Raw genomic sequence first — 25,088 nt, forward strand, 5'->3', positions numbered from 1 at the left:
ATGGGTTGATGGTCTTCAATCCTGTGACTTTACTGATTATATTTATTGGGCAACACTTTTTTAATACATACTTTTAAGATTTTTGTTATAGAATTTCATGTCATCAGAGAATAGACATAGATTTCTTTCTTTCCAATTTGGTATCTTTTATTTCCCTGCCCCTTGGCCTGCCTTCAACTTCTGGTACAATTTTGAACATGAGTGATGAGAGCAGCAATCCTTGTATCTGATGTTTGGGGAAGTCTTTAGCTGTGGTTTCTACAAGTTCTCTTTAGTTTGTGGATGTTCTCTTCAGTTCCTAGCCTTCTGAGTATTCTTTTCAAGAAAGAATTAAAACTTCAGCAGGTGCTATTTCAGATTACAGAAATTATCTTGTTGTTCTCTTTACTATAATAATATGGTTAATTATATGGCTTTCTTTTTCTTTACCTAAGCACCTTTACATTCTTGGAGTAAATACAACACAGTAATGATTTATAGTTATGTTAATTTATGGATTTGTCCTGTGAGTGTTTTTAACATCACTTTAATACATTAAACAGGGGTATTGGTCTCTAGTTTTATTTAATTAACTTTTTATCTAGCTTTGCTCTGAGGTTATGCTAACATTGCAAAATGAGTGACACAGTATATATTCTATGTATTTACTCAATGAAATAAAATTTATGTGCAAAACAAACAAACAAACAAAAAACCTTTAGGGAAATGAAAAGTAAAAAAGAGATTTATTAGTAACCACCAAAACTGAAAACAGTATTAATGTTCCTTAACTAGGGAATGTAAAACTCAATGCACAATGGAGATTACTGGCATCCATAACCGTATGAATGAGCCTTGATTGCATTACACTAATTGAATAAAATACAGATGTCATATCCTAGGAGTCTAGTCTAGGACATTCATGCAAAGGAAAAATCAAAATGAAAAAAATTGATAGTATTCTCCAGGGCAATAGGTGGGTGATACCTTGACATAATGGTTAATAAAATTTATTATGGGTGTTTGTCATAGTGGTTACATGAATATACATTTGAAAAAAATTTAAAGCTCTATATTAAAAATTGTGCATACTGGCCTTTCAGTTATATAGTAAAGATTGAAAATAAAAAAATAATAACACAATTATACTTGTGCACACTTAAACTATCCGGCTGAGTCCCACAGGTAGTTTAATTGCTTCTTTCCTTAAAAAGTGAGATGAAGCACTGAAGGCTCCCTTGTGGGAGGACATCCCAGGAGGGCTCTGTGTATTCATCATTCCCTGCTGATGTACATGCATTTGTGTCTCAAGTCTGACAGAATTGGAGGTGTTTATTTTAGAGGAAGAGGATGGTATGCAGTGCCCCTGTGGTCATTATTAATGCATCTGAAAATCATTATCTGTTAGTACAAGAAGGGTTTCCTTCCAACCTCAAGGCTTGCTGTGACTACACAACTGTAGTCAAGAGAAATACCCCACGACTGAATTCTATTGATTGATTGTGAAATCATAACCACTAAGCTAGCTGTTTTTTAAATTTTATTATTTGCAAACAAACATCCAACTGTGGATGATATAGAAGACGTAACATAATAATGTTTCTTTTACAAATTATGAGGAGGTGCATCCTCCACAGACACAGTAAGAATGCATTGTAGATTCAGGACCAAATGGTCACTAGTCTCCATGTGTCCCTGCCTCAGGGACCTCAGAATATTTTGTCTACTACCCACAAGAGAGCTGCTCCAACAATGCATTTTTTCATAGAAGAATTTCTGCTTTCAAACGCTCTTTCAGGACTGACTGCCAGCTGTGTTTGAAGATCGAGGTAAGCTTCTATAATAAATATGAAAGTTTGGGGAAAATTGCTGTTCATGAGGGGTAGTAGAGCAGCTGGACTTTCTCTGAGTTATGTGAGCACAGAAGTTGGGGTTATGACTGTTTTTCTAAAACACCAAACTGAAGCTAGAGTATAAATATCAAAAGGTCATCAGGACAAAGTTTAGTGACATTTATAAAAGGTCATCTTGCTGCTTTAGAAAATATTTTTAAAAGCATAGATCAAACTCTGAATGAATTTCTAGTTGTTTACAACCTGGTGGTTTCTCACTAGAGATTAAAGGGGACAAACAGAGAGTGCAGTGGCCCTTCTTTAAATAGGAAGGGACCTAATGAATTAGCAAGATCTGAACCTCATTGTAACATTTTGCCCATAATCTTATTCTCATTCTTATTTTTACTGGCAGGTCTACAAACACTGATGGTGGTGTAGCCAAAGTTACAGGTTTTGATTAAGATTTAACTCAGTTTAAATATTGATTCTTGAATCTTTGTCCATCAACTTTTGGAATGTTAGAATATCACTTAATTTCATAAATTATCAGTTGTCTTAATAGTGAAAAAAATAAGAATACCTAGCTATACAGAGACACAAACACACACACAGTCAAACAGGTGCTTATATATAAAACTCCTGGCATTCCTTGTAGAACACTCTGTGTTAAACGTGTGATGTATGTAAGGTGAGCAAACATGAAGCCCTTATGGGCTGAACTTGTAATGTTCCAAAGGATAGGATGCTAAATAATAGGGAAACATGGTGAGGGGTGAATGAATGTTTTCAAATGTCCTAAATCACAATTAAATTTTTTAAAACTCTGGGCTAATGTGCTTCCAAAAAAAAAATTACAGTTGGAGCTTTCCACCAAAATAGATATGCAGGCTAAAGTAACTTCAAAAATATGAACACCTCACCATTGATATCTATGACTCAACTATTCAACTAAACAAATTAACAAATTGGGAAGACCATCCATGAAACCCTTACTCTTCAAAAGCAAATTACTGTTTAGATAAATCGCCCACTACATTGTATGGACATGCCAACACTTTAGATCTAGAGAATACTGAAAAATATGATTATCATCATAAAGTAATGCTGACACTTTTCCATTTCTGCTCAACTGAGTTTTGCTCTTCAAAATCAAAATTTTCCTCTTTGCTACACAGCACCTGGTGGTTCTAACGTACCACCCATGGAGAATAACACGGAGGTGAGGGAGTTCATCCTGCTGGGACTGACCAGCGCCCCACAACTGCAGCTTCCCCTCTTCATAATGTTCACTCTCATCTACCTCATCACTCTGGTGGGGAACCTGGGGAGGATCACGTTGATCCTGCTGGACTCCCGCCTCCACACCCCCATGTACATTTTCCTCAGTCACCTGTCTCTGGTGGACTTTTGTTCCTCCTCAGTTGTCACTCCCAAGGTCATGGCTGGGTTGCTGATGGAAGACAAGGTCATCTCCTACAATGCTTGTGCTGCTCAGATGTTCTTTTTTGCAGTCTTTGCCACTGTAGAAAATTACCTCCTGACCACAATAGCCTATGACTGCTATGCAGCAGTGTGCAAGCCCCTGCATTACTCCACCATCATGACAAACATAGCATAGGCTGCTATGCCATTGGTTTGCTGAATGCTTCTATGCAAATTGGAGACACGTTCTGCCTCTCTTTCTGTGTGACCAATGTGGTCCATCACTTCTTCTGTGATATCCCTGCTGTCATGACTCTAACTTGCTCTGATAAACATGTCGCCGAACTGATTCTTGTTCTTATGTCAACTTTTAATGTCATTTTTGCATTTCTTGTTATCTTGATTTCCTACCTGTTCATATTCATCACCGTTTTGAAGATGCACTCAGGTAAGGGATACCAGAAGGCTTTATCCACCTGTGCTTCTCACCTCATTGCAGTTTCTATTTTTTATAGGACTGTCATTATCATGTATTTACAGCCAAGTTCCAGTCACTCCATGGACAGAGACAAGTTTGCCTCTGTGTTCTACACTATGGTCATCCCCATGCTGAACCCTGTGGTCTACAGCCTGAGGAACAAGGAGGTCAAGAGAACACTCAAGAAGGTTGTTAAAAAGGCAAAATCTTCTCTAGGTTTAGTTCCTTAATGATGTAAAACCCTCAAAAAGTTATTTAATCCCTCTTACAATGACTGTATGCTGTAATCCAAAATTAAATACTTTGTGATATATAGAAAAAATCATATAATATTATTTCTTTAGTTCAAAAACAGTTCTAAGTATCCACAAATTTGAGAATATAATTATTTTAATGAAGTTCTATGAAGTACATGTTTTTGTCACATTTTATCCTGATATAAATAATTACTTTATCTTAATAAAATCTCAGTAACCACTGAGCTATTCGGTATTAGAAAGCCTATTCACATGACTATTTCTAAAATGATGAATGCATCTGTGTTCTATACTGTGGTCGTTCCTATGTTAGAATAAAAGGCAAAAAAGATAAAACTATTATATCTTGTTAAATAAGTTTGCAGATAGCAGGAGCTTTATAATATAAATCATATGCAATCAACTGAAAATTATTAGAATTAATAAATGAAATAAGCAAAGTCTCGAGGTAGAAGATCAGTATACAAAAATTAATGGTATTTGTATATATAAGCAGTTAATAATCTGAAAGTAAAATTAATAGAATTTCACTTAAAATCATTAAAAATAATGAAAAGATCATGGGGCAAAATAACAAACTTGATTTTTTTTTCAGGTATCCTTGAGGGTATTATTTTTAAACATTTTGGAGGCAAAATAAAAATTTTTATTTTTCTTATTCTTAATTGATCTAACAGATAATAGCTTGTTCAAAACCATAGAAGCAACAATGTCTTCAATGACATGAGGTATTTTAACTATGTAATTAAATGATAAAATGCATCATTTTGTGAAACATCATTTAAAATGTGCACATGCCATATGAATGCAAATATTTTATTATTATTTTAGTTGCACATATTTGTGGGATGACTGGATACATTTATATAGCATGTACTGATCAAATCATGGTAGTTATCTTTTCCATCCCCTTAAATTAAAAAAAAATTATTAACATAAATATGTGCATAAAATTGTACATACAACGTGATATTTTAATACATATCTACAATGTATACGGATCAAATCAGGATAATTAACATTTCCATCTTCTTATCATTATTTTATATTTGGAGGCTTTTAACTCTTCTGGTTCTTTGTAAAATATATAATAGTATTTTGTGAACTATAGTTATATCACTGTGCTGTAGGACACTAGAACTTATGACATCTATTGAACACGTTTGAGCAATGTTTATACTCTTAAAATTATAAAACATCATTGAAAGACATGAAATAAAATCTAAATTTGGAAAGACACTCCTTGTTCATGAATCAAAATCCTAGAGCTGAAAATACTCTCCAATAGATCTACAAAGTCAACCTCCTCCTGTCCATCTCCTGTTGGCTTTGCAGAAATTGGTAAACTTATTTTTAAATTCATGAGGGAATCCAAGAGACCCAGAATAACCAAGATAGTATGTTAAAGGAAAGGTAAGTTGGATTACTGTCACTTCTCTCATTTTCAAAATGTAGTGCAAATGCTATAGCAATCCAGGTGGCATGGTATTTCACTTAGGGTAAGGTTCTTTAGGTTCACCAGCGTTGTGTCAAATGACAGGAATTCTCCCCCCCCCCTTTTACAGCTGAATAGTATTCTGGTGTGCATGTACACTATATTTTATTTATCTGTGCATCTATTGATAAACATCCAGGCTGCCCCCACATATTAGCTATTGTAATTAATATTGCAATGAACATGGACAATGAACACAGGATACTTGCATCTCTTTGGCATGTCACTCCCTTTGGATCTATGTCCCAGTAGTGGGATTGCTGAATTCTATGGTATTTTTAGTTGTTTGCAGAACCTTCCAATTTTTCCATAATGGATATATAGCTAAGTATCACATTCTACCCCATAAATATGTACAATTATTATTTGCCAATTAAAATGGTTAGAATAAATAATTTAAAAACAGAAAAGATAATATGATGATGGCTTAAGAAAAGGCAGCTATAGATCAGTGGACTACAATTAAGAATCTAGAAATAAACCCCCTTAGAGGTATGATTAATTAACTTTCAGCAAGGGTGTCCAAAGAATTCAGTGACACCATCATAGATTATTTTATGGAAAATTCTTGGGATGATGGGATGTCTTCATGGAGTTGAACCCTTGTGTAATATCCCATATAAAAATTAACTCAAAATGGATCACAACCTTAACTTTAAAAGCAAATGCTATTAAACTCGGGGGGAAAAAAAGAGGGAAAAGGAAAATGGGAAATAATTTTAATAAAGAAAAATAAAACAAAGAAAATCTAAACTTGAGAAATGCAGCTAAAGAGTACAGAGAGAGAATTTTATAGCACCAAAGATTTACAGTGACACAGAAGAAAAGTCTGATGCCGATGATATAAGCGACTATCATTAAGTACCTATAAAAAGAAGTAGAAAACAAAACCAAAATCAATAATTAGGGGACTGACCAAAAGCAGAAATTAATGAAATTAAAGATGAAAATACAATACAGAAAGCAAGTGGAATCAAAATTTGTGTGTTTGGGTGTGGGGACTATAACATCATAAGCCTACAGCTTAAAAGATCAGCATCAGAAATAAAGAGAGGATGTTACTACAGATATTAAAAGAGGGAGAGGGAAGTGCCATGATTAAATCTATGCCTAAAATGAAAAAAAATAAGGAAAATTAACAGATTTTTAACAAAACATCATAGTTCTCTGGGGGTGGGGGGAAGTATATACAAGATTACACTTTCAGGGTTCATTTCCATACTTTGTCATGGGGGAAGTTTTTCTGAATGTATAGAGACCCAGAGAGGAAAGACTGAAGGAGGATGATGAGAACAATTTTGTGGCCAGACCAGTTGCCACCAGGTAAGACTCTTTTATATTACTGCAAAGGCCACATCATCTCTGGACTGGTGACACAAAGGCCATCTCAGCCGGCACCCAGGCACAAAGAATAGATTTCAACCTTTGTGAGGACAGGTGCTGCCACAGAATGCCACTGCTCTCCATCAGCCTTGGGGGTGCTGGGCAGAATGGTGCTCATGTGAGCAGAGGTCACCTGCCCTGCAGCTGTTCACAGACTCTCTAAAAGAAGTTGGTCCAAAAAGAAGAGGACTTAAGAAAAGTAGAGGGAGCAGACTCCCTTCCCTACCTAGGCTATGTAGCTGTGGAATATCCTGGGGGGAGGAGGGGAGGAGATGGGAAGACCACATACGAACACTCCCACCTAGTCCTTTACCAGCATGGGCACACGAGGGACCCTCATGAATCTGACTCCAGTCTCCTGATCTCAGATTGATGACCATGTTTCAAACCTAGATCTGGCTCAGATCCTCTGAGGCAGGTGAAGAGGCATTTGGTAAAGGCACTGAACCCCAAATGAGAGTGTACTGATGTCACAAGCTTACACAGCCTCCAACAGCAGCTCCAGGAAAGGGAGGTGCTGGTCTGGACAGCATATCAGCTGAGGAGCCCAGGAAGTCCTGCCAGGTCTGCAACATGAGCCACCAGACTTCAAGACAATCCTGACAGGCACTCTGAGATGCCCCTGCTGCTATGGTTCTCTCCCGCAGTGGCCTCAGCCAGCCTTTCTGGGGTCCAGGAAACCCACAAGACTCACAGACCCCAATGCATTGAGCATGGACCCAGATCCCCCTCTCATACCTGCTTCTTGTTCTGGCTTTGGGAAAGCCCAGCCTGTAATGCCTTGTCCCCTGGCTGACTGACCAGTTGAGCACGTTAGCAGAGGTATTTTTAAAACTCATTTCTCAACTGCTTAGACTTTGTGGTTATACTTCCAAAATCAGACATATATTAGATTCACAGCCATGCCCAGGACATTCTCTCTCTAGAGCCTTCTCTAGCCTCTGGGTGTGATCAACACATGTGGGTCCTTTACTGGCTTCTTTCTCTCCCTGTCTACACTTCTTGGGAGTTACAGGTCCAGAAGGGTTAGCCAAAGAGGGCTTAATGTTGGTGCCACTCATGTACAATTTCTTTTTGCACTTGTGTTGTGTGCAATGGCTCAGTTTGACTTATTTAAAGTGTGAAAGACGATGGTCCTCTGTGTCACTAGCATAGCATAAAAGTCAGAATAAATAGAAGTGGTCCTTAGTAGATGTTGTACACACCACCATCCAGACAGCTCAAAGCAGACAGTTAGGGTAGTGGAGACGTAGGGGACTCACAGTGCCCTCTTCTCCCTATCTTAAGTCCTCCAGACTGCTAGAGACCCTGCCCTAGTACCCTTTTGCTCCCCTCCCCTCCTGGTTAATTTAATATTTTCTGAGATGCTGTCCCTGATTTCTGTGGGCAGCAAAGTGGCCTTTCCCATCTCTGCACTGGTCACTTCCAACTCTGACCGCCCCCCCCCGCCCGCCATACTCAGGTCCTACTGTTCCTCCTGTGTGATCCTCAAGAGACTTTATTCCTTTCAAAAGAACAGGAGAGGGGACCTAGACACCAGGGAAGGGGACTCCGCACCAGCAGGGCCTGGTTGTGGACCCTGCAGTGTGTCCAGGTGTTGTCATTCAGCATCACTCCTACACCTGCTGGTGGCCCCCACCTCCTCCCACCTCCAGTTGGGTCCTCCCTGCCTCCCAAGATCCAGAGAGGCTCCCATAGAACCACTAGAGGCTGAATGATCTCCATCTTCCCAACGTGATCTGGAAAGTGTCCCTGCCATCTGCCTCTGCTTGGAGAAGGGATCTCACGCGGCCTGTTCGCTTTGAACACTGGACTTTCGTGAGCTCCGGCATTAATGACCCTTCCCAGCACATTTCTGTGTTGCTTTTCATGTTTTCAAAGTGCTTTCACATGTGAACCATCATTCACACCTCATGACCTACAGCAGGGATTTTTTGCCCCAATTTACAGATGAAGAAACTGAGAGGGGGACTTAGGATGAGTTCTAGAAAAATTGGGCCCTCCGACCCCAGCAGTGGCCATGACTTCCCTTAGAGCTTATGCTCTCTGCCCCAGCTGTGGAGAGGAAGCATGGGAGACATCGACTGCAGACCCCACCTAAGATTTTCATCAACTGGAAGAGTCCTTCCGGAGTAGGCTTTCTGCTTTGTTCTGCACAAGTAGAGAATCCTCATCTGTGTTGTAAACGAGCTGATGTGTATAGTCTCAGCTTGACCCAGGACCACTTAACTGTTGGGAGCTTGCCATGTGAATCCACCTGCCTCCACATCCTCAAACCCTCTTTCAGGGCTTTTAGAGGCTGAGAGGATAGAGGTGATAACTCAAGGAGAAGAGGGAATTGGAGGAACTTACCTACAGGCAGCCATGGGGACAGTACCTACAGATCTAGTCCTGAGAAAACCACCATGAATAAGGGAAATGGTGACAATGACCCCGGGGCTGATCGACCTTATTTTTACTCCATGGGCCTTGGGCACCTATCCCTGGGCAGGTCAGTTATCCACCCTGCCCAGCTGGTTACCCAGTTTGGCCTAGGGAAAAGTTACCTTCTCTGAGTGGCTCCACACAAGAGATGCACAGTGGTGTCAAGGGTCAAATGTCTTCTCTTATATGCAGAAGTTAGAGAAAGAGAGAGAAAAAGGGGATCCCATTAAAATAGAAGGGAGACCAGTAGAGTAGAGAAAGGAGACCCAGGGTAAGGGAGCAGGAGAGGAAGAGGGGAGCTAATTAGAGAAAGAAACTGATCGATTATGTTGTGTGCATGTATGCATATGTCACAATTAACCCCCCTACTATGGATAATTTTAATCCTTCAATAAAAACAGAAGAATATATATATACCCAATACTGTTGTCCTTGACATACATACATACACTACGAATTACATTTGTTTACCATATCATTGTGGTATATTAATTAGATATATATTCTGCACAATCCTACTTCTATTAAACAAATTGAATTTGTCATTAGTATTATTGTTTTTCATTTTATTTACATATTTATATATTTTTCTGTTTTTATTGAAGCAATTATGCATAATAGTGGGACTAATTGTGACATATTCAATATGATCAGTTTCCATCCTTCACTCATCAACAGAACCCTTGAACCCCCATCAGAGACCCAGAACTTATAGACACAGAGAACCCTGGACCTGGGATGGACATAGGGGATGGGCTTCTGTGATTTCCCATCTCCCCTGCTCAGAAGCTCGTTCTTTTGGAGACACCTCACAGGATGTGCCAGGGGAGGTGAGGGGAAGGCTAAGCAGGTAGGATGCTACCACCTCAACCTGAGCTGCAAGGAGGGTCTCAATTCTTCTCTTATGAACCATGAGGTGCTGCATTTCATTTGGTTTGGAAATCAGGCTGTACTGTTAAAAGAGATTTGAATGCGCCTGGTGGTTACATTTTCTTCATTTGGCCGAAGACAATAATGAAAGCTAGAGAAGTAACTTTCACTCATGCACGGTATCAGAAATCATCACCTCCCAAATTTATGTCACTGGGGTCTCAATATCATCTCCCATTTGATACCTCAAGAAAAGCCACAGAGTCAGAAAAGTATAAACCAGAATTCACAGGTCCAGGCTGCGGCCCCAGGGACAGGAAGATTTCTACAACACACATTCCCCAGGTCAACCTTGGCCAGCTTATCACCTCCTGCATTGTCTTCCCCTGACCTATAACACCCATTTCCTCACGAGGAACTCCAAAGCTTCTTGTAACCCATGTCTTTCTCTCTGACTTCACCAGCTGGAGGAACCTCCTTGCAGTAGACTGGGCCTGTTCTTTGTCCATACTCTGAATACTTGGTGATAGTTGGTATCAGGGCACCAATATCTCCAGGCAGTGGGGTTGTTCCCTGCACTTACACGTTTGTTACTACTATTTCAGCAATGAATTCCTATTTCCACTTAACAGAAGACAGAACTGAATATTCGAGAAGATAAGTAACTTGTGTAAAAGTTCATGAGGAAAAATCTAATCTGTTCGAATTTGAAAGTCAAGTTCATTAGTCTCTGGGATATATTTTATCTCCCAACATAATATAGTTATCAGATCTACATTTTGTTGTAGGGAAAGAGTTGGTCTTTGTGCTCCTGAGAGGAACTTCTATGAAGCATAGTTAATATTTTTCTGCTGCTTTCTGATCAGGTCCAAGGAGATTGCTGCTCTGGGCATCTTAAATACCTGGAAAATGCAATTACCTAATCTTCCTTGGGCTGATTTTATGCATCTGCTGGAAACCTGAAAATTGCTAGGAAAGATTTTTAAATGTTCTCAAGATAAATTTGTGAGGTAATGAATATATTACAATTAGCTGACTTCACAGGTCCACAATGTACACATATACCAAAATATCACATTGCTATCTATTCATTTACCTTCACTATGGTTTTTCCTTTGTTGGTTAAACTTTTCTTTCCAATTAGGAGTTAGAGTGATCCAATGGATGTTTTGTACATTTTCACTAAGAAGTTGATAATTGATATATTTGTGCAGTTTGCTTTTAATGGTGAAGACACTGTATTACAATGTAATTAAAATGAGAGACGATTTAAGTAAAAAAAATCATGTTATACAACATAAATATATGTAATTTTTTGTGAGTTAAAAAAAATAATAAAAAGAAAGACTGGTGAAATTTTAGTAATAGCTTCAGAGCTGGTAAAAGTTATTCAGAAGAAGGATACTTGAATCTCACTGTGTTGCTGCCAAGGGAAGTCAGGGAGCTGTGGTTTGATCCAGGCAGACATTAAAAGATATAATATGAAAAACAGGTAGATCTCATGATACATGCTTAGCATGTGGTGGGGATTCAGGTATTTTTTAGCATTTTTGTTGTAAAATATATGTGTATATTTATTATGTAAATGTTATTACACCTGTATTCATTTTATGTCATATATAAAGGACAGGTGTAATTAAATTTATATAATAAATATCGGGGCAATTACTATCAAACTCTAATAAATGGAATTCTTTCTCTCTTCAGAAGTTCTTGGGTGGTGCTCTCCCTACAAAACCTCCCCTTTGTTGCTGTGTCTTTTCTGTGGTTAATTGAAAACTTTTTCATTTATGTATATGTATCTCTAAAAATATAACCTTTCTTTCTTTCTCTATATGTGTGCATATGAGTGTGTGTGTGTGTGTGTGCAGCCCACAATTATTTCTATTGTTTTATTTCATAAGTGTTTTATTTCTTACATGAAGGAAGCCTGAAGAAAGACAGTCCTTGGCTCATAATGTGGATTATAAATGTCATCGGGGCTTAGTGTTATTTTTCTTTCTGTCTTCTGCCAGCTACTTATTGATTTCATCTATAAAGTCACCTTATGATCCACAATGACAACCAGAGCTCCAGCCATCAGAGGCACATGACAAGCCAGAAGAATAAAAATCTGAAGGCAAGCAGAGTTTTGTGGGATTACAACAATTCTTTATGAAATTTCTTTACCCATATCCTCATGCTCAAAGGCAAGTTTCTCCAGTGTACCTAACTAGATCACTGAATCACCAGGGTTACCAGTTACGTGTATCTTAGATTTTTAAAGGATAATTTTTAAAAGATTTTTCAAACCCTTTTTAAAAAATTGTTAAACCAGTTAATACTACCCATTTTTCATATCATATCTTTTAATTTCTGCTAATTCAAATGAGCATATTTTGGGTTAAAATATACATTTTCTGGGTTTAAATATGCATCATCTCTTCATAGGTTTAAAAATATTTGGATATTCTCTATCTTGCTCAATGTGATATCCTATCCTGAATTTCTTTCCCATGTTCAGCTTCACAGTGGCCATGAAAATTTTGTATTACCCCGACACAAGTCAGATGCCTACTTCTGAATCAATCAGCTACTGTCTGTGCAATCTTTTGTTTTTATAAAATGATTGTTCTCAAGAACAAGCAGGAGGAGTTACACCTCATAAAATCAATGGTAGATGGGTTTGTTGAGCACAAAAAAATATGTTCAATGACAAAGACATTCTTTGGTTATCTTTGACTATGAAATGTGTAAATGAATGCCTCTTCCCAGTTAAGCATAGAAGCTTGCTTTATTTCTTGTGCAAAGATTGAGTCATTCATCTTCCTCAGTGCCTTGCCTTTCACCATTTTTGGTTCATAATCTTCTTCTCTTCTTTCAATGGCTATGGAATTGTTGCAAATGCCCAGAATTAACATCAAAAAGTGAAGGAAATGGAAAGGAAGAGAAAAATATAAATTGAATACCAGATTTATTCTAGGAGATTTCTTATTTATCAGCTTATTTCATGTTTACAGTATCTTCTTGTATTTGGAATTGTTATACTCACAATGAATTTCAGGGACATTAGAGTCAATGATTTGGGATTTAGTTTGAAGTCTGAATCCGCACTTATCTACTGCTGTATTCTAAGTATTTTTGAATCCTAGGAAAGTGTTTACTTAATTGAAAAATGGGAGTTTTATATTTAGTCATGTCTCCCCACTTGCCTTATAGAGTTGCCATAAAACTCAAATCAAATTATGCATGTCACATAAAAAATTCCTTCAAAAGCCATCATTGAGAGCTCATGAGATCTGGAATTTGGACTTAGAAATGAAGGAAACAAAGACTGTGTTCTCAAGGGCTTTGCCGTCTGGTGCAGAAGAATGGTTATTTCCCCTCTCACCAGATCTTTTTTAGTTCAACTGACTTCTGAATCCCTCACGAGCTTTCCAACAGTATTGGCCCTAGAAATAGGATGCTTGCAAATGAGATCTGTTCATGAGGTAGGAGATGTAGTGAAGAAAGGCATCACACCATCCGTCAGAAGCTACAGCTGGCCCTCGAGAAGACCCAGGGGCACTATAACCAGTGCCACTAAGTGGCTTACTTCTTCCTGAGATCTCAGCATAGCACTGAGGCAGGAACCACAGAGCCAGTGAGTCTCCAGCTTGCTAGGCCATTTGCAAATTCCACCATGGCCTGAGCAGGCAGGAAGACACACTAAGGGGAAACACACTCTCAAGGTGAAAAGTGAGGTCTGTATCAAAAGGAACTCCTTCCCTGGGCCAGTTAGAGTCTCGGTTCTGTTTTCTACAGTACCCCTGATAATTGACGTGATCGTTTATTTACATACTAAAAGGTCTTCACCAATTAGCATGATTCACAGGAGTCCCCAGATATCATCTTTGACATGAAGAACATGATAAATATTGAGGGGGGCCAAAAGAAGAGGAAAAGAGTGCCAAGCACTGGTGTGTGAAATAAAACCAAGACCCCGTGAACTTCAGGATTTCTAATGACATCAGAGAGTGGGAGGGCTCCCAAGTGCCCAGGAATGAGCTGGAAGTGGGAGAGGGGGATGAGAAGGAAAAACTGTGGAATTGCTGGCTACAAACTTTACAGCTTTTGCAGTTTTTCTCATGTGCCTGGGGGCCCTGGTCTGCCTTGTCTCCATTCATGCCTATAGGATGCATGTAGTGCTGGAACCTATTAGGATATGTAGCCATGGTAACAAAATTACCTAGGATAAGAAGTCCTCTCATTTCCACCTACCCCCTCTGGGACACCTGGACTCTACCAGTGACCTTTTTGAAGGCAGCTTTCACGTCCTTGTTCCTCAGGCTGTAGATCAGGGGGTTCAGCATGGGGATGACCACAGTGTAGAAGACAGACACCACCTTGTCCTCCGCCAGGGATTTTCCTGAGCCGCTCCGTAGATACATGAAGATGAGGGTCCCAAAGAAAAGGGCCACCACGGTGAGGTGGGAGGCGCAAGTGGAGAAAGTCTTGGCCCTGCCCCCTGAAGACTTCACCCTCAAAACGGCCTTGATGATGAGCAGGTAGGAAATGAGGATGACCAAGGCATTGGCCAAGATCACAAAGTTGCCAAAGAAGACAATGATGATCTCAATGATTTTTGTGTCACTGCAGGCAAGCTTCAGCAGGGGCGGGAGGTCACAGAAGAAGAAGTTGATCCGGTTGTCCTCACAGAAGGAGAGGGAGAAGGTGCATGTGGTTCTCAGGATGGCCCCAGACATCCCACAGACATAGGCTCCCAGCACCAATCTCCAGCAGATTCTGGGATCCATGGCCACATTATAGAGCAGAGGGTTGCTAATAGCTACATAGCGGTCATAGGCCATCACTGCCAGCAGGAAACACTCTGTAGCTGCACAGATGGTAAAGAAGAAGAATTGGGCAGCACAGCGGCCATAGGAGATGACCACTTTGCCTGTGGCCAGTGTGGCCAGGATCTGAGGGGTGATGACGGAGCTGTAGCAGGCATCTAGCAGGGAGAGGTGGCTCAGGAAGAAGTACATTGGGGTGTGGAGCTGGCCATTCACTCGGATGAGTACCACCATCCCCAGATTCCCCAGAAGGGTGACAAGATAGAAACTGAGAAAGAACAGGAAGAGGGGCGTCTCCAAGTTGGGGTGGTCAGTAAAGCCTGTGAGAATAAACTCTGCCACTGTAGTGAGATTATTTTTGGCCATGGATTCAGCGTGGACTGTTGGTCTGAGGATGAGAATGGAGTAACAGGAATTGTTAGAATCAAGGAACAGAATATCTTTCTCTATGTTCGAAGCTGAGTTGATAATTCTGGATTTATGTACAGAGTTGTTTTTCTGAAATCCTGAACCTGGCTGATTCTTCTTGAATTTCTCCTGCATTGTATGGAGCTGAAACTTAAGCTGGTGCTTCTGATTGAAATTAATTCTGCTTCCCATTTGGAGATTTCTGTGAAGATAGAAGAGACAAGATTCTCAGATTTAGAGAGGAGAAAGAGGACATCGATTCTAATCCCACCTAGGGCTGGAGTCCCTCTTCTGCACACCCCACATGCTCATGCTCCGTGAACCTCCATCCTCAGACAGCTCCACCTGTAATTCTCTGTTTGGACCTAGATTCTCCCTTTCTGTACCCTCCACACACTGACCTTAGTTTATCCCTTCCAGACACACAACAATTTTAATCCCTTCTTACTAAGAAATCTGTTCAGAAGGTAGAAGATGATAATTTGCTACTCATGGTAAATAAGTTGATGTATTTTTCTTCTTACAATATGATTATTCAGGCAGGCAGTCAAAATTACCTGGTCAGTTAGTATTAGGTAGTATCTAAAAATTTTTCTCCTCTTTAATCTTTACCACTCTAGCTCACAGGTTGCCACCTTTAACATATTGTTTTAAATTTTTTTCATTATTTATATCATGATCCTAAATTATACATTCAAACCCATGGTCTTGCTATCTTTTAATTATGTGACTTTGACCAAGCTACTGGATCCTTTTGAGCTTTAATTTTTTTATCCATAACATGGAGGAAAGTATGCTTATCTCATAGGGTTATTTTGAGTATTAATTAGTTAATACTTATGGGCAGAGAGAAGAGCTCAGCACAGAGAAAGAATTATTATTGTTGCTTTTCTTATATTCCATCTTAGTATCTACTAAATTGCAATTCTGAAAGATTACATTTTCTTCACAAAAACTTATGGAATTTTTACTGTGTCTCTAAATAATATATTTTTGTGTGTGTGCAACTTTAATAATTAACTGAGTTGGACTGTAAAATGAAGAAATCATTCGTTCCTCTATTCTTTCTTCTCTCCTCCTTTCCACCACATTTTTTAAAAACTTTGATCTTTTAACCTATTCATGTGACAATGCTCATGATCCTAATTAGCTCTTCTATACTTTTCTATGGCTGATGATGACAATACTAAGAGGCATTTATCTATTATGATTACATGCTTGCCATGCATTAAAAGACTAAATAGCATGATACGATTTGTAGAGGAAGCAATGTCACTACACTTCTGCTTCAGGACAAGCTTTCAAATATCAGGTGAAATGAATGTTCTTTTCTTTATATTTGACCAGATGCTCAAAATAAGTTTTCTTTATATTTGAGTTATGGGAAGTTTTGCATTCCCTGTAATCTCCTGATGCCACCCAGTACAGATCGGGGTCACATCAGAGTTTGTGTGCTTCCTGCTGGCCACTTTCCAAGTCCATCCAGGATCCCTATTAAAGTGCCTAAAGTCAGGATCTTTGCCTGGAAATCAGGATTCATATCTTCCTCCTTCAGAGGTATCTGTACTCTTAGAACCTTTGTCATACAGTGTTTTATGCATTCTTGGCAACAATCCTACTGGATAAGGGACATTATTCTTGTTTGTGGATGAGAAAGACACTGGCCATGTAAATCACTCTGCTGACCTCACAGGTGGAGGGGCAGGGTCCTCATCCAAGACTCCTGATCCCTTTAACCCACTCTGTTCTGCTTGAACTACTAGTCTGGTCTCCTAGTACCACACCCTCCACCCTCTTAGGTTGGCATCTGCTAATTAAGAATTTTTGAATCTATAACCATACCAATTAATATCAAAGTTAGATTGTTAATGAATTCTTTTCTGTCAGCACAGTTGGAATTTGAGTTGAAATAGCAACATGGAATTGCTGTTTTTGATAACATCTAAAATCCACAAAAAACTGTAATTCATTTCCCTCCATGTTTGTTATCCCATTCCCCTCACAACCTCTTATATATAATTTTGTATAACAATGAATTACAGTTGATGGGGTAGAGAGAGAAGATGGGAGGGGAGGGGAGGGGGGATAGTAGAGGATAGGAAAGGTAGCAGAATACAACAGTCACTAATATGGCAGTATGTAAAAATGTGGATGTGTAACCGATGTGATTCTGCAATCTGTATTTGGGGAAAAAATGGGAGTTCATAACCCACTTGATTCTAATGTATGAAATATGAGATGTCAAGAGCTTTGTAATGTTGTCAACAACCAATTAAAAAATAAATAAATAAATAAATAAATAAGTTGCAGAGGGCTGGGGATGTGGCTCAAGCCGTAGCGCGCTCACCTGGCATGCCTGCGGCCCAGGTTCGATCCTCAGCACCACATACAAACAAAGATGTTGTGTCCTCCGAAAACTAAAAAAATAAATAAATATTAAAATTCTCTCTCTCTCTCTCTAAAAAAAAAAAAATCCACAAAAACTATCTGACATAATATCTCCTTTTACTTTATGGATACATTGTTAAACCCATAATCATCTGTCATTGCCTTCACATCCCTGTGAAACTGACATGATTGATACTGTTATTATTTTGGTGAAGAGAAAACTGATGCCCAGAGAGGTTAAAGACTTCTTCAAAAGTCAAGGAGTGAGTTGTCTGCAGAACTGGGAAGGGCAGGCAGGTCTTCTGGTATTTTTTGGAGTGCTGTTGTACTTCCCTCCCACCTAAGATCCGGTTCCACTGGGACCTTCCAGGCATAGGTTCTGAACTTGTGATGAGATCCCAGATAAACCTGAGCATCTATACAATCATCATAGCTTCACTAATTGCCTGGGTAGAGAGGCAAGCTGCTGCACTTCCATGGAGGAGCTAAGTGGAAGCTGCTCTTGAGTCCAAAGCCTAGGCATCCTCTAATCAAAGGTCATTAGTGTGAGGCAGCACTAGGATTGAGCCCAGAATGTATGGAGGCAACAGTTCCCTGAACCCAGAGCAGCATATGAAAGGGAAATCATAGGTTTGTGACTAGTGAACACCTAAAGAAAACTGAGGGACACTGATGGGTTAGAATTATACCTATAATGTGTTTTGAAATGCATTGTAGAATTGGAGGGCACAGGGTAGGAGAGATGTCTTATTCAGAAGAAACCCAGGGTGGTCCGTAAACCTTGTACTTACTTTGACTTGCAATCCTCTCTTGAATTCTTCCTTTGCTTGCTTCCAAAGTTGTAGTCCCTTGGAGACAGAGAAGAAGCTCAATGAATTAAATCCTGACTCTACAGGAGTCAACATCTCAAAATATTATTATATATTTACCAAGCTCTTGCTTTGAGTCAGGTAGATAAACTCATTTTGAAGGCTTTATTTCCTTTCAAATTCACAATAACATCATGACGTAAGAGTATTTATAGTTAGTCCAGTGAGGAAAATAAGGCTTAAAATCATTAAGTATTTTGCCTGAGGTTTCATAGATAGAAAAAATATTTAGAGTCTACCTCAGTCCCTTGACTCAGTTAAAAGAATAAGATGTGCTACTTTTCCAAAAAGTGGCAGCCATTTATGGAGCATTTGCTTTATAGCAATCATGTTAGTACACATTCTACACATAATCTTACACAACACTTGCGACCCCATGAAATAGGTATTATTTTTTCCTGGAGGAAAAGAAGAGCCTGAGTAGTTAAGTAATTTGCCCAAGTAGTTAAGTAGCTAAGTAGTTAAGTAACAGGGAGAAAAACCTGAAGTCTCACCCAGGTCTATCTTATTCCAAAGCCAGAGTTTGAATACATAGTTAGTTCCTCTCCTAGAACAGGTACATGAAATATAGTAAATTATAGGGAAATCTTTTGCTCTAAGCTCTGCTTTCTATTATCAAGCCCCCATAAAACTGTTTATATTTTCCAAAAATTTGCCTACAACACATAAATCCAGAAAGATTAGAGCTGTAGACTTAGAAAATATTAATCCAGTCTTCCTTGTGTATTTTATACAAGAGCTGAAATCCCATGCCAGATAGGGTCCCAAGAGATGACAAATTCTGATGACAGAGCCCAGGTTTTCTGCCCAGTTTCACTTTCCTCCATGTGTGTGGATCTTCCTTCAAAGCCAGTATTTTCCCAGGGTTTCTACAGTGATAGTTTCATCTTTACTACCTGCTTTAATAATCCAGTTGGATTTTTCTTGGTTTAGGATCAAAACTAATCTAAGGTCCTTTGTTTAAGAATTTTGCTCAGATAAATGAACGTAACTGCCCAATGTTGGGTTTCCTTCTTACTAAGCAAACCAGTGGGTATTTAAAATGCTTTGGAGGTGGTTTTGAGGGAGAGATGCTGTGAGCCCAGAGGTTTCTGATGGATCATGAATCAGCACCTGGGACCCCCCAGGGCTCCTGGGAAAAGCCAGCCCTGACAGGGAGAATGCACTTCCACAGAGCTCATTATCGCATCTTCTCCATGCATCTTAGAGGATAAAGATGCAAATCTTTGGGGATTTCATGGCAACTCCTTGTTAGTCTCAAAGCTCAACTGCGGCTTCTGCAGGGCAGGACCTGGTTCTTTTCATCACTGGTCCTCGTGTTCTGCTCTCCTGCAATGAGCGCTCTCAGGACTGGAACTCGGATGTGGATTGTGATGGCATTTTCTTACACTGCACCCATCCTTGGTCCTACTGTCAAGTCCTGTCTCAGAAGCTGAATCCTCACTGCTCTCTGTTTCATAAGGAAGAACGATTATTGGTCAGCAGGGAATGAGGTGTCCACTCACCTCATTTGCATCTACCTTGGGGAGCTTGTTAGCTTGTTAGCTCACCTTCCAGGATTCTATTGTCCACTCGCTCTGGATATTCCAGTTCTCGTGGTATTGATCCTGTGGCGTTCTTGTCTCCACACTTCCATGCACTTCTCTTTAGTAACTTGCCTCAGGTGGACTTTGGTCAGTCCTCTGCAGTCACTCCCAGGTCATGACTGGGTTCCTCCGAAGGGACACAATCTTCCTGATCATGCAGATGCTGCTCAGATGGTCTCTGGAAACTCTCACCATGTGGAAAAAGTCTTGCTGGCTTCAGTGACCTGTGATCACCATGCAGCGGTGTGCCATCCGTCATCAATCTCCATCACAGCCAAAGCTCTGTGCCCTTGAGCAATGGTGGCTGCCATTTCTGTACAACAGAGCTCACCAACAGAAAATCATAAAACTCAAGAGAGCAGATCCTGAGTCGTTAATTGTGAAATCATGTAAAAGCACGCTCTTTGTTTAACCTGGAAAAATCCTTCATACTTACTGGTTTTACCTATAACTAAAATGATTTTAACCCTTCATAATGAATGAGACATGACAACAATTATCATGAATCAGCACAGGGTACAGTCCATGTGAATATCATACACATTCTCCTGTTTTTAACTTCAAAATGCTGTATAAAATCTATCACAACAATGTGACTGTGTTCAATAGCACTGAATAGTTCACCTAAAATGGTTTAAATGGTAAGTTTTGTATTATGTTTATTTTACCATAATCAAAATAAACCAATGAAACACACATAAAAATTTGATTTGAATTCATAACAACTCAGATTTTTGATACAGGAAAGTTCTAAGGACCAGATATTCAAAATCAGTATCACTGAGCTGAAAAAAGAAGAGGGTGATGCTCCTTTCAGAAGCCCTGGGACAAATTGTTCCTTGTCACCTTCGTCTTGAGGTGGCCACCAGCACTCCTTAGCTTATGTTTAGGTAAATCCTGATCTGTCTCCACTGCCACCTTGCTTTCTCCACTTTGCCTTCTTCAACTGCCATTCTCCTCTCTCTTTTTAAATGCTATGAAATTCACAAAACCTACAATTTACTCCCTTTGAATGTACAATGTGATGACATGTAGCCATTCACCCTGAGGTGCATCTTCCTCTGTCTAATGAATTCCAAACATTTTTATTACCAACGCGATGGACACAGTTACACATTTAAACACATCAGGTTGTAACTCTCCTGCCCCCTGCCCTCTGTCCAAGGTGATCACTAAACTGCTTTTGTGTGGATTCATCTATTCAGAGCATTTTGTATCAAAAACAATCATAAAATAGGTGATATTTTTGTCTAATTTCACTGGTTATGGTTTCAAGGCTCATCCCAACTGCAGCATTTATTGGTACTCATTTCCTTTATGATTGCATAATATTCCATTGCATGGATAGACCACATTTGTTTATTCATTCCTCAGATGATTGGATTTGCTTATACTTTTCAGCAAGTGTGAATAATCCTGTTATGACCATCATGTACAAATAAATTTGTGTACCTAATTTCAAACTATTGAGGACATAATTAGGGGCTGAATGGTTGAGTCATACAGTAATTTAATTTTTTGAGGAACTGCCAAATTGTTTTACACAGAAGCTGTACCATTGTACACCCCTATTAGCAATGCATGAGTTTCTCATTTATCCACATTTTTAACAACTCTTGTGCCTCATTTTTTATTGAATCATTCTAGTAATTATAAAGAACTATTTCATTTGGGGTTTTGATTTAAAATTCTATAGCAACTAAGGATGTAGCTTATTGGACATGAGCATATATTCTCTTTCTCTCTCTCTCTTTCCTTTTTTTTTTCCTGTGTGTGTGTGTACGTGTGTGTGTGTGTGTGTGTGTTCCCGCATGTGCGCTGTGGGCTCTGGCATGCTAGACAGGTACTCTACTGAGCTCCATCCCCAGCCTGTCCATCTGTGTCTATTCTTTAAAGAAATATTGATTCAAGTCTTTTATCCATTTTTAATTGGGTGGAAGTTTTTGTTGTTACTTTGTGGTGGTTCTTTATATATTGTAGACATTAATACCTTTCAGACATAAGATTTGTAAACAGTTTCCTTATTTTGTAGGCTGTCTTTGCAATGCTTGATGCCCACTGATGAACAAAAGTTCAAGTTTTGATAAAGTTCAAGATAACAGTTGTTGGGTTTTTTTGGTTCTTATTCTTTTAAAAAAATGTTTTATCAGGGAATTATAGTTGTATAACAGTGGGACTCATTTGGATGTACTCATAAATGCACGTAACACAGTTTGCTCCATTTTACTCCCAGTACTTCCTCTCTTCCTCCCTCCCCCAATTGCCTTTCCTCACTCTATTGATCTTCCTTCTGTTTATTTCTTTTAAATTGATGCATTAGAGTTGTATGTAAAAATTAGAATGCATGGCGATATCTCCGTACATGCGCACAGCATAATTTGATCAACTTCATTCTCGTTCTTACCCTTTTCCTCCCCTTTTTCTCCCCTTGCTTTGTATTCTCTATGATTTTATGACTTTGGGAATACAATTACCTTTTCTTTTTTTTTACATTTTTTAATTTGCTGTTTTTATATGTACATGGCAATAGAGTGTATTTTGACATATTGTACACACATGGAGTATAACTTATTCTAATTAGGATCCTCTTCTTGTGGTTGTGCGTGATGTGGAGTTACCCTGGTCGAGTGTTCGTATACAGGAGAGTTATGTGCAATTAATTCTACTGCCCTTCCTACTCCTCTCCGGCTTCCCTTCCCTCCATTCCCCTTTTTCTAATCCAATGGGCTTCTATTCTTCCCCTCCCTGACCTCCTTGTTGAGGGTTAGCATCCACATATCAGAGAGGACATTCTGACTTTGATTTGGGGGACTGGCTTATTTTACTCAGCATGATATTCTCCAGTTCTGTCCATTTACCAGCAAATGCCATAATTTCATTCTTTATGGCTGATTAATATTCCATTGTGTACATATACCACATTTTCTTTATTAATTCATGTAATTGGTTCAATAGCTTAGCTATTGTGAATTGAACTGCTATATACATTGATGTGGCTGTGTCACTGTAGTAGGCTGATTTTAAGTCCTTTGGGTATAAACCAAGGAGTGGGATAACTGGGTTCAATGGTGTTTCCATTCCAAATTTTCTGAGGAAACTCCATACTGCTTTCCAAAGTGGTTGCACCAATTTGCCATGCCATCAGCAATGTGTGAGTGTACATTTTCTCCTACATCCTAGCCAACATTTAATGTTACTTATATTATTGATAATTGCCATTCTGACTGGAGTGAGATGAAATATCAGTGTAGTTTTAAATTGGATTTCTCTAATTGTTAGAGGTGTTGAACACTTTTTTCATGTATTTGTTGACCATTCATATAATTACCTGTTTAACCACTTGATATATTTATAAGCATTTCTCCATCCCATTTGGTGAAGTGCTCACCTCCAGCAAGTAAATATGGATTTCTACACATTCTGAGATCTCTTAAACTTTTCTGCTTAAAACAAACTGCCCTCCCAAAGCTGAAGCTATAATAAAATAAATAAGAATATGCAGTGGAGCTTTAGCAATATGACATTGCTATGACAGTCCTTCTCTGAACACTTAGCGATACTACATCTCCAGTAGTAGAGGTTATTGTAATAACATTGTTGAGGTTTCTTATCATTTTATGTTATATCCTAGAAACCTTTAATAAATCCAAAATTATGAATTTTACCCGTGGTTTCTTCTAACAGTTTTGTGATTTTTAACTCTTTTATTTCAGTCCCTGATGTATTTTTTAGTTGATGTGATATTTCCACTTGTCTTAATGCTATTTGTTGATGAGAATGTTTTTCTCCGTTGTGTACACTTTTCACCCTTGTCAAAATTCAATTGACCATGGTCATATCATGTTTCATGACTCTTAATTCCATTCCCATGGGTTCACATAAGTCAGTGCCACATTGCAATGACTCTGGTGGTTGAGGAATACATTTTAATTTTGGAATATGTGTGTAGTCCTACTTTGTTTCTGTAAGATTATTTTGGCTGTTGAGCATCTTTGAAATTCAATATGACATTTATATTGGCTTTTTTTCTGGAAACAAGCCATTAGGATCTTGGTAGGGATTTCATTAAATCTATAGATACCTTCGGAAAGTGTTGCCATTTAAAATACTAACTCTTTCTGAGTGCCATGGCACATACCTATAATCCCAGCAGCTCAGGAGACTGAGACAGGAGGATCACAAGTTCAAAGCCAGCCTCAGCAATGGCAAGATACTAAACAACTCAGTGAGATTCTGTTTCTAAATAAAATACAAAATAGAGCTGGGGATGTGGCTCAGTGGTTGAGTGCCCTTGAATTCAATCCCAAGTACCAAAAAAACCTAACTCTTAAAACCCATGAAAATTTAATTTTTCAGCAAGATATAAGTGTGTAACTTTTTGATTATATTCATTTCTTTATATTTGATTGATTTAGATGCTGCTATAAATGGGTTTATTTTCTAAATTTTCTTCTAAGATGACTTATTGCCAGCATATAGGAATGCCATTGAAATATGTTTGATAATCTTAAATCCTGTAACTTTACTGATTAAGTCTATTAGGTAATATTTTTGATACATATTTTTAGATTGTTGGTATATAAGATCATCTCATAAGAGGGTACACATAGCTTTTCTTCTTTCCAATTTGGTATCTTTTATTTTTCTTGCCTATTGATCCAACTTGAACTTCTGGTACATTTTAGAACATAAGTAATGAAAGCAGGAATACTTGCATCTGATATTTTGAGGAAATCTTCAGCCTTTCACTTTGGATTAGGATCTTAGCTGTGGTTTGTATCTGTTCTTTACAGTTTATGGACATCCACTTCGGTTCCTGGTTTTCTGAGTTGTTTCGTTGTTGTTGTTTTGTTTTGTTTTTTTTGTTTTTGTTTGTGAAA

The 25,088-nt window shown here is 38.8% G+C and overlaps 1 protein-coding gene and 1 pseudogene across 1 annotated transcript; one reads left to right on the forward strand and one right to left on the reverse strand.

Moving 5' to 3' along the window:
- Positions 1 to 3,015: 3,015 nt before the first annotated feature.
- LOC113195115 (olfactory receptor 5B17-like) lies at positions 3,016 to 3,944 on the forward strand (annotated as a pseudogene).
- Positions 3,945 to 14,378: 10,434 nt separating this feature from the next.
- Positions 14,379 to 15,323, reverse strand: LOC113195116 (olfactory receptor 9I1-like). The gene has a single exon (XM_026406530.2). It carries the CDS (start codon positions 15,321 to 15,323, stop codon positions 14,379 to 14,381), a length of 945 nt encoding a protein of 314 aa, XP_026262315.2.
- Positions 15,324 to 25,088: the final 9,765 nt, after the last annotated feature.

Source organism: Urocitellus parryii, chromosome 4 (genome assembly GCF_045843805.1).
Source record: "Urocitellus parryii isolate mUroPar1 chromosome 4, mUroPar1.hap1, whole genome shotgun sequence".
Taxonomy (NCBI): Eukaryota; Metazoa; Chordata; class Mammalia; order Rodentia; family Sciuridae; genus Urocitellus; species Urocitellus parryii.

Coding starts and splice junctions, on each gene's coding strand:
- LOC113195116 (XM_026406530.2), bottom strand. CDS start 15,323: ATGGCCAAAAATAATCTCACTACAGTGGCAGAGTTTATTCTCACAGGC.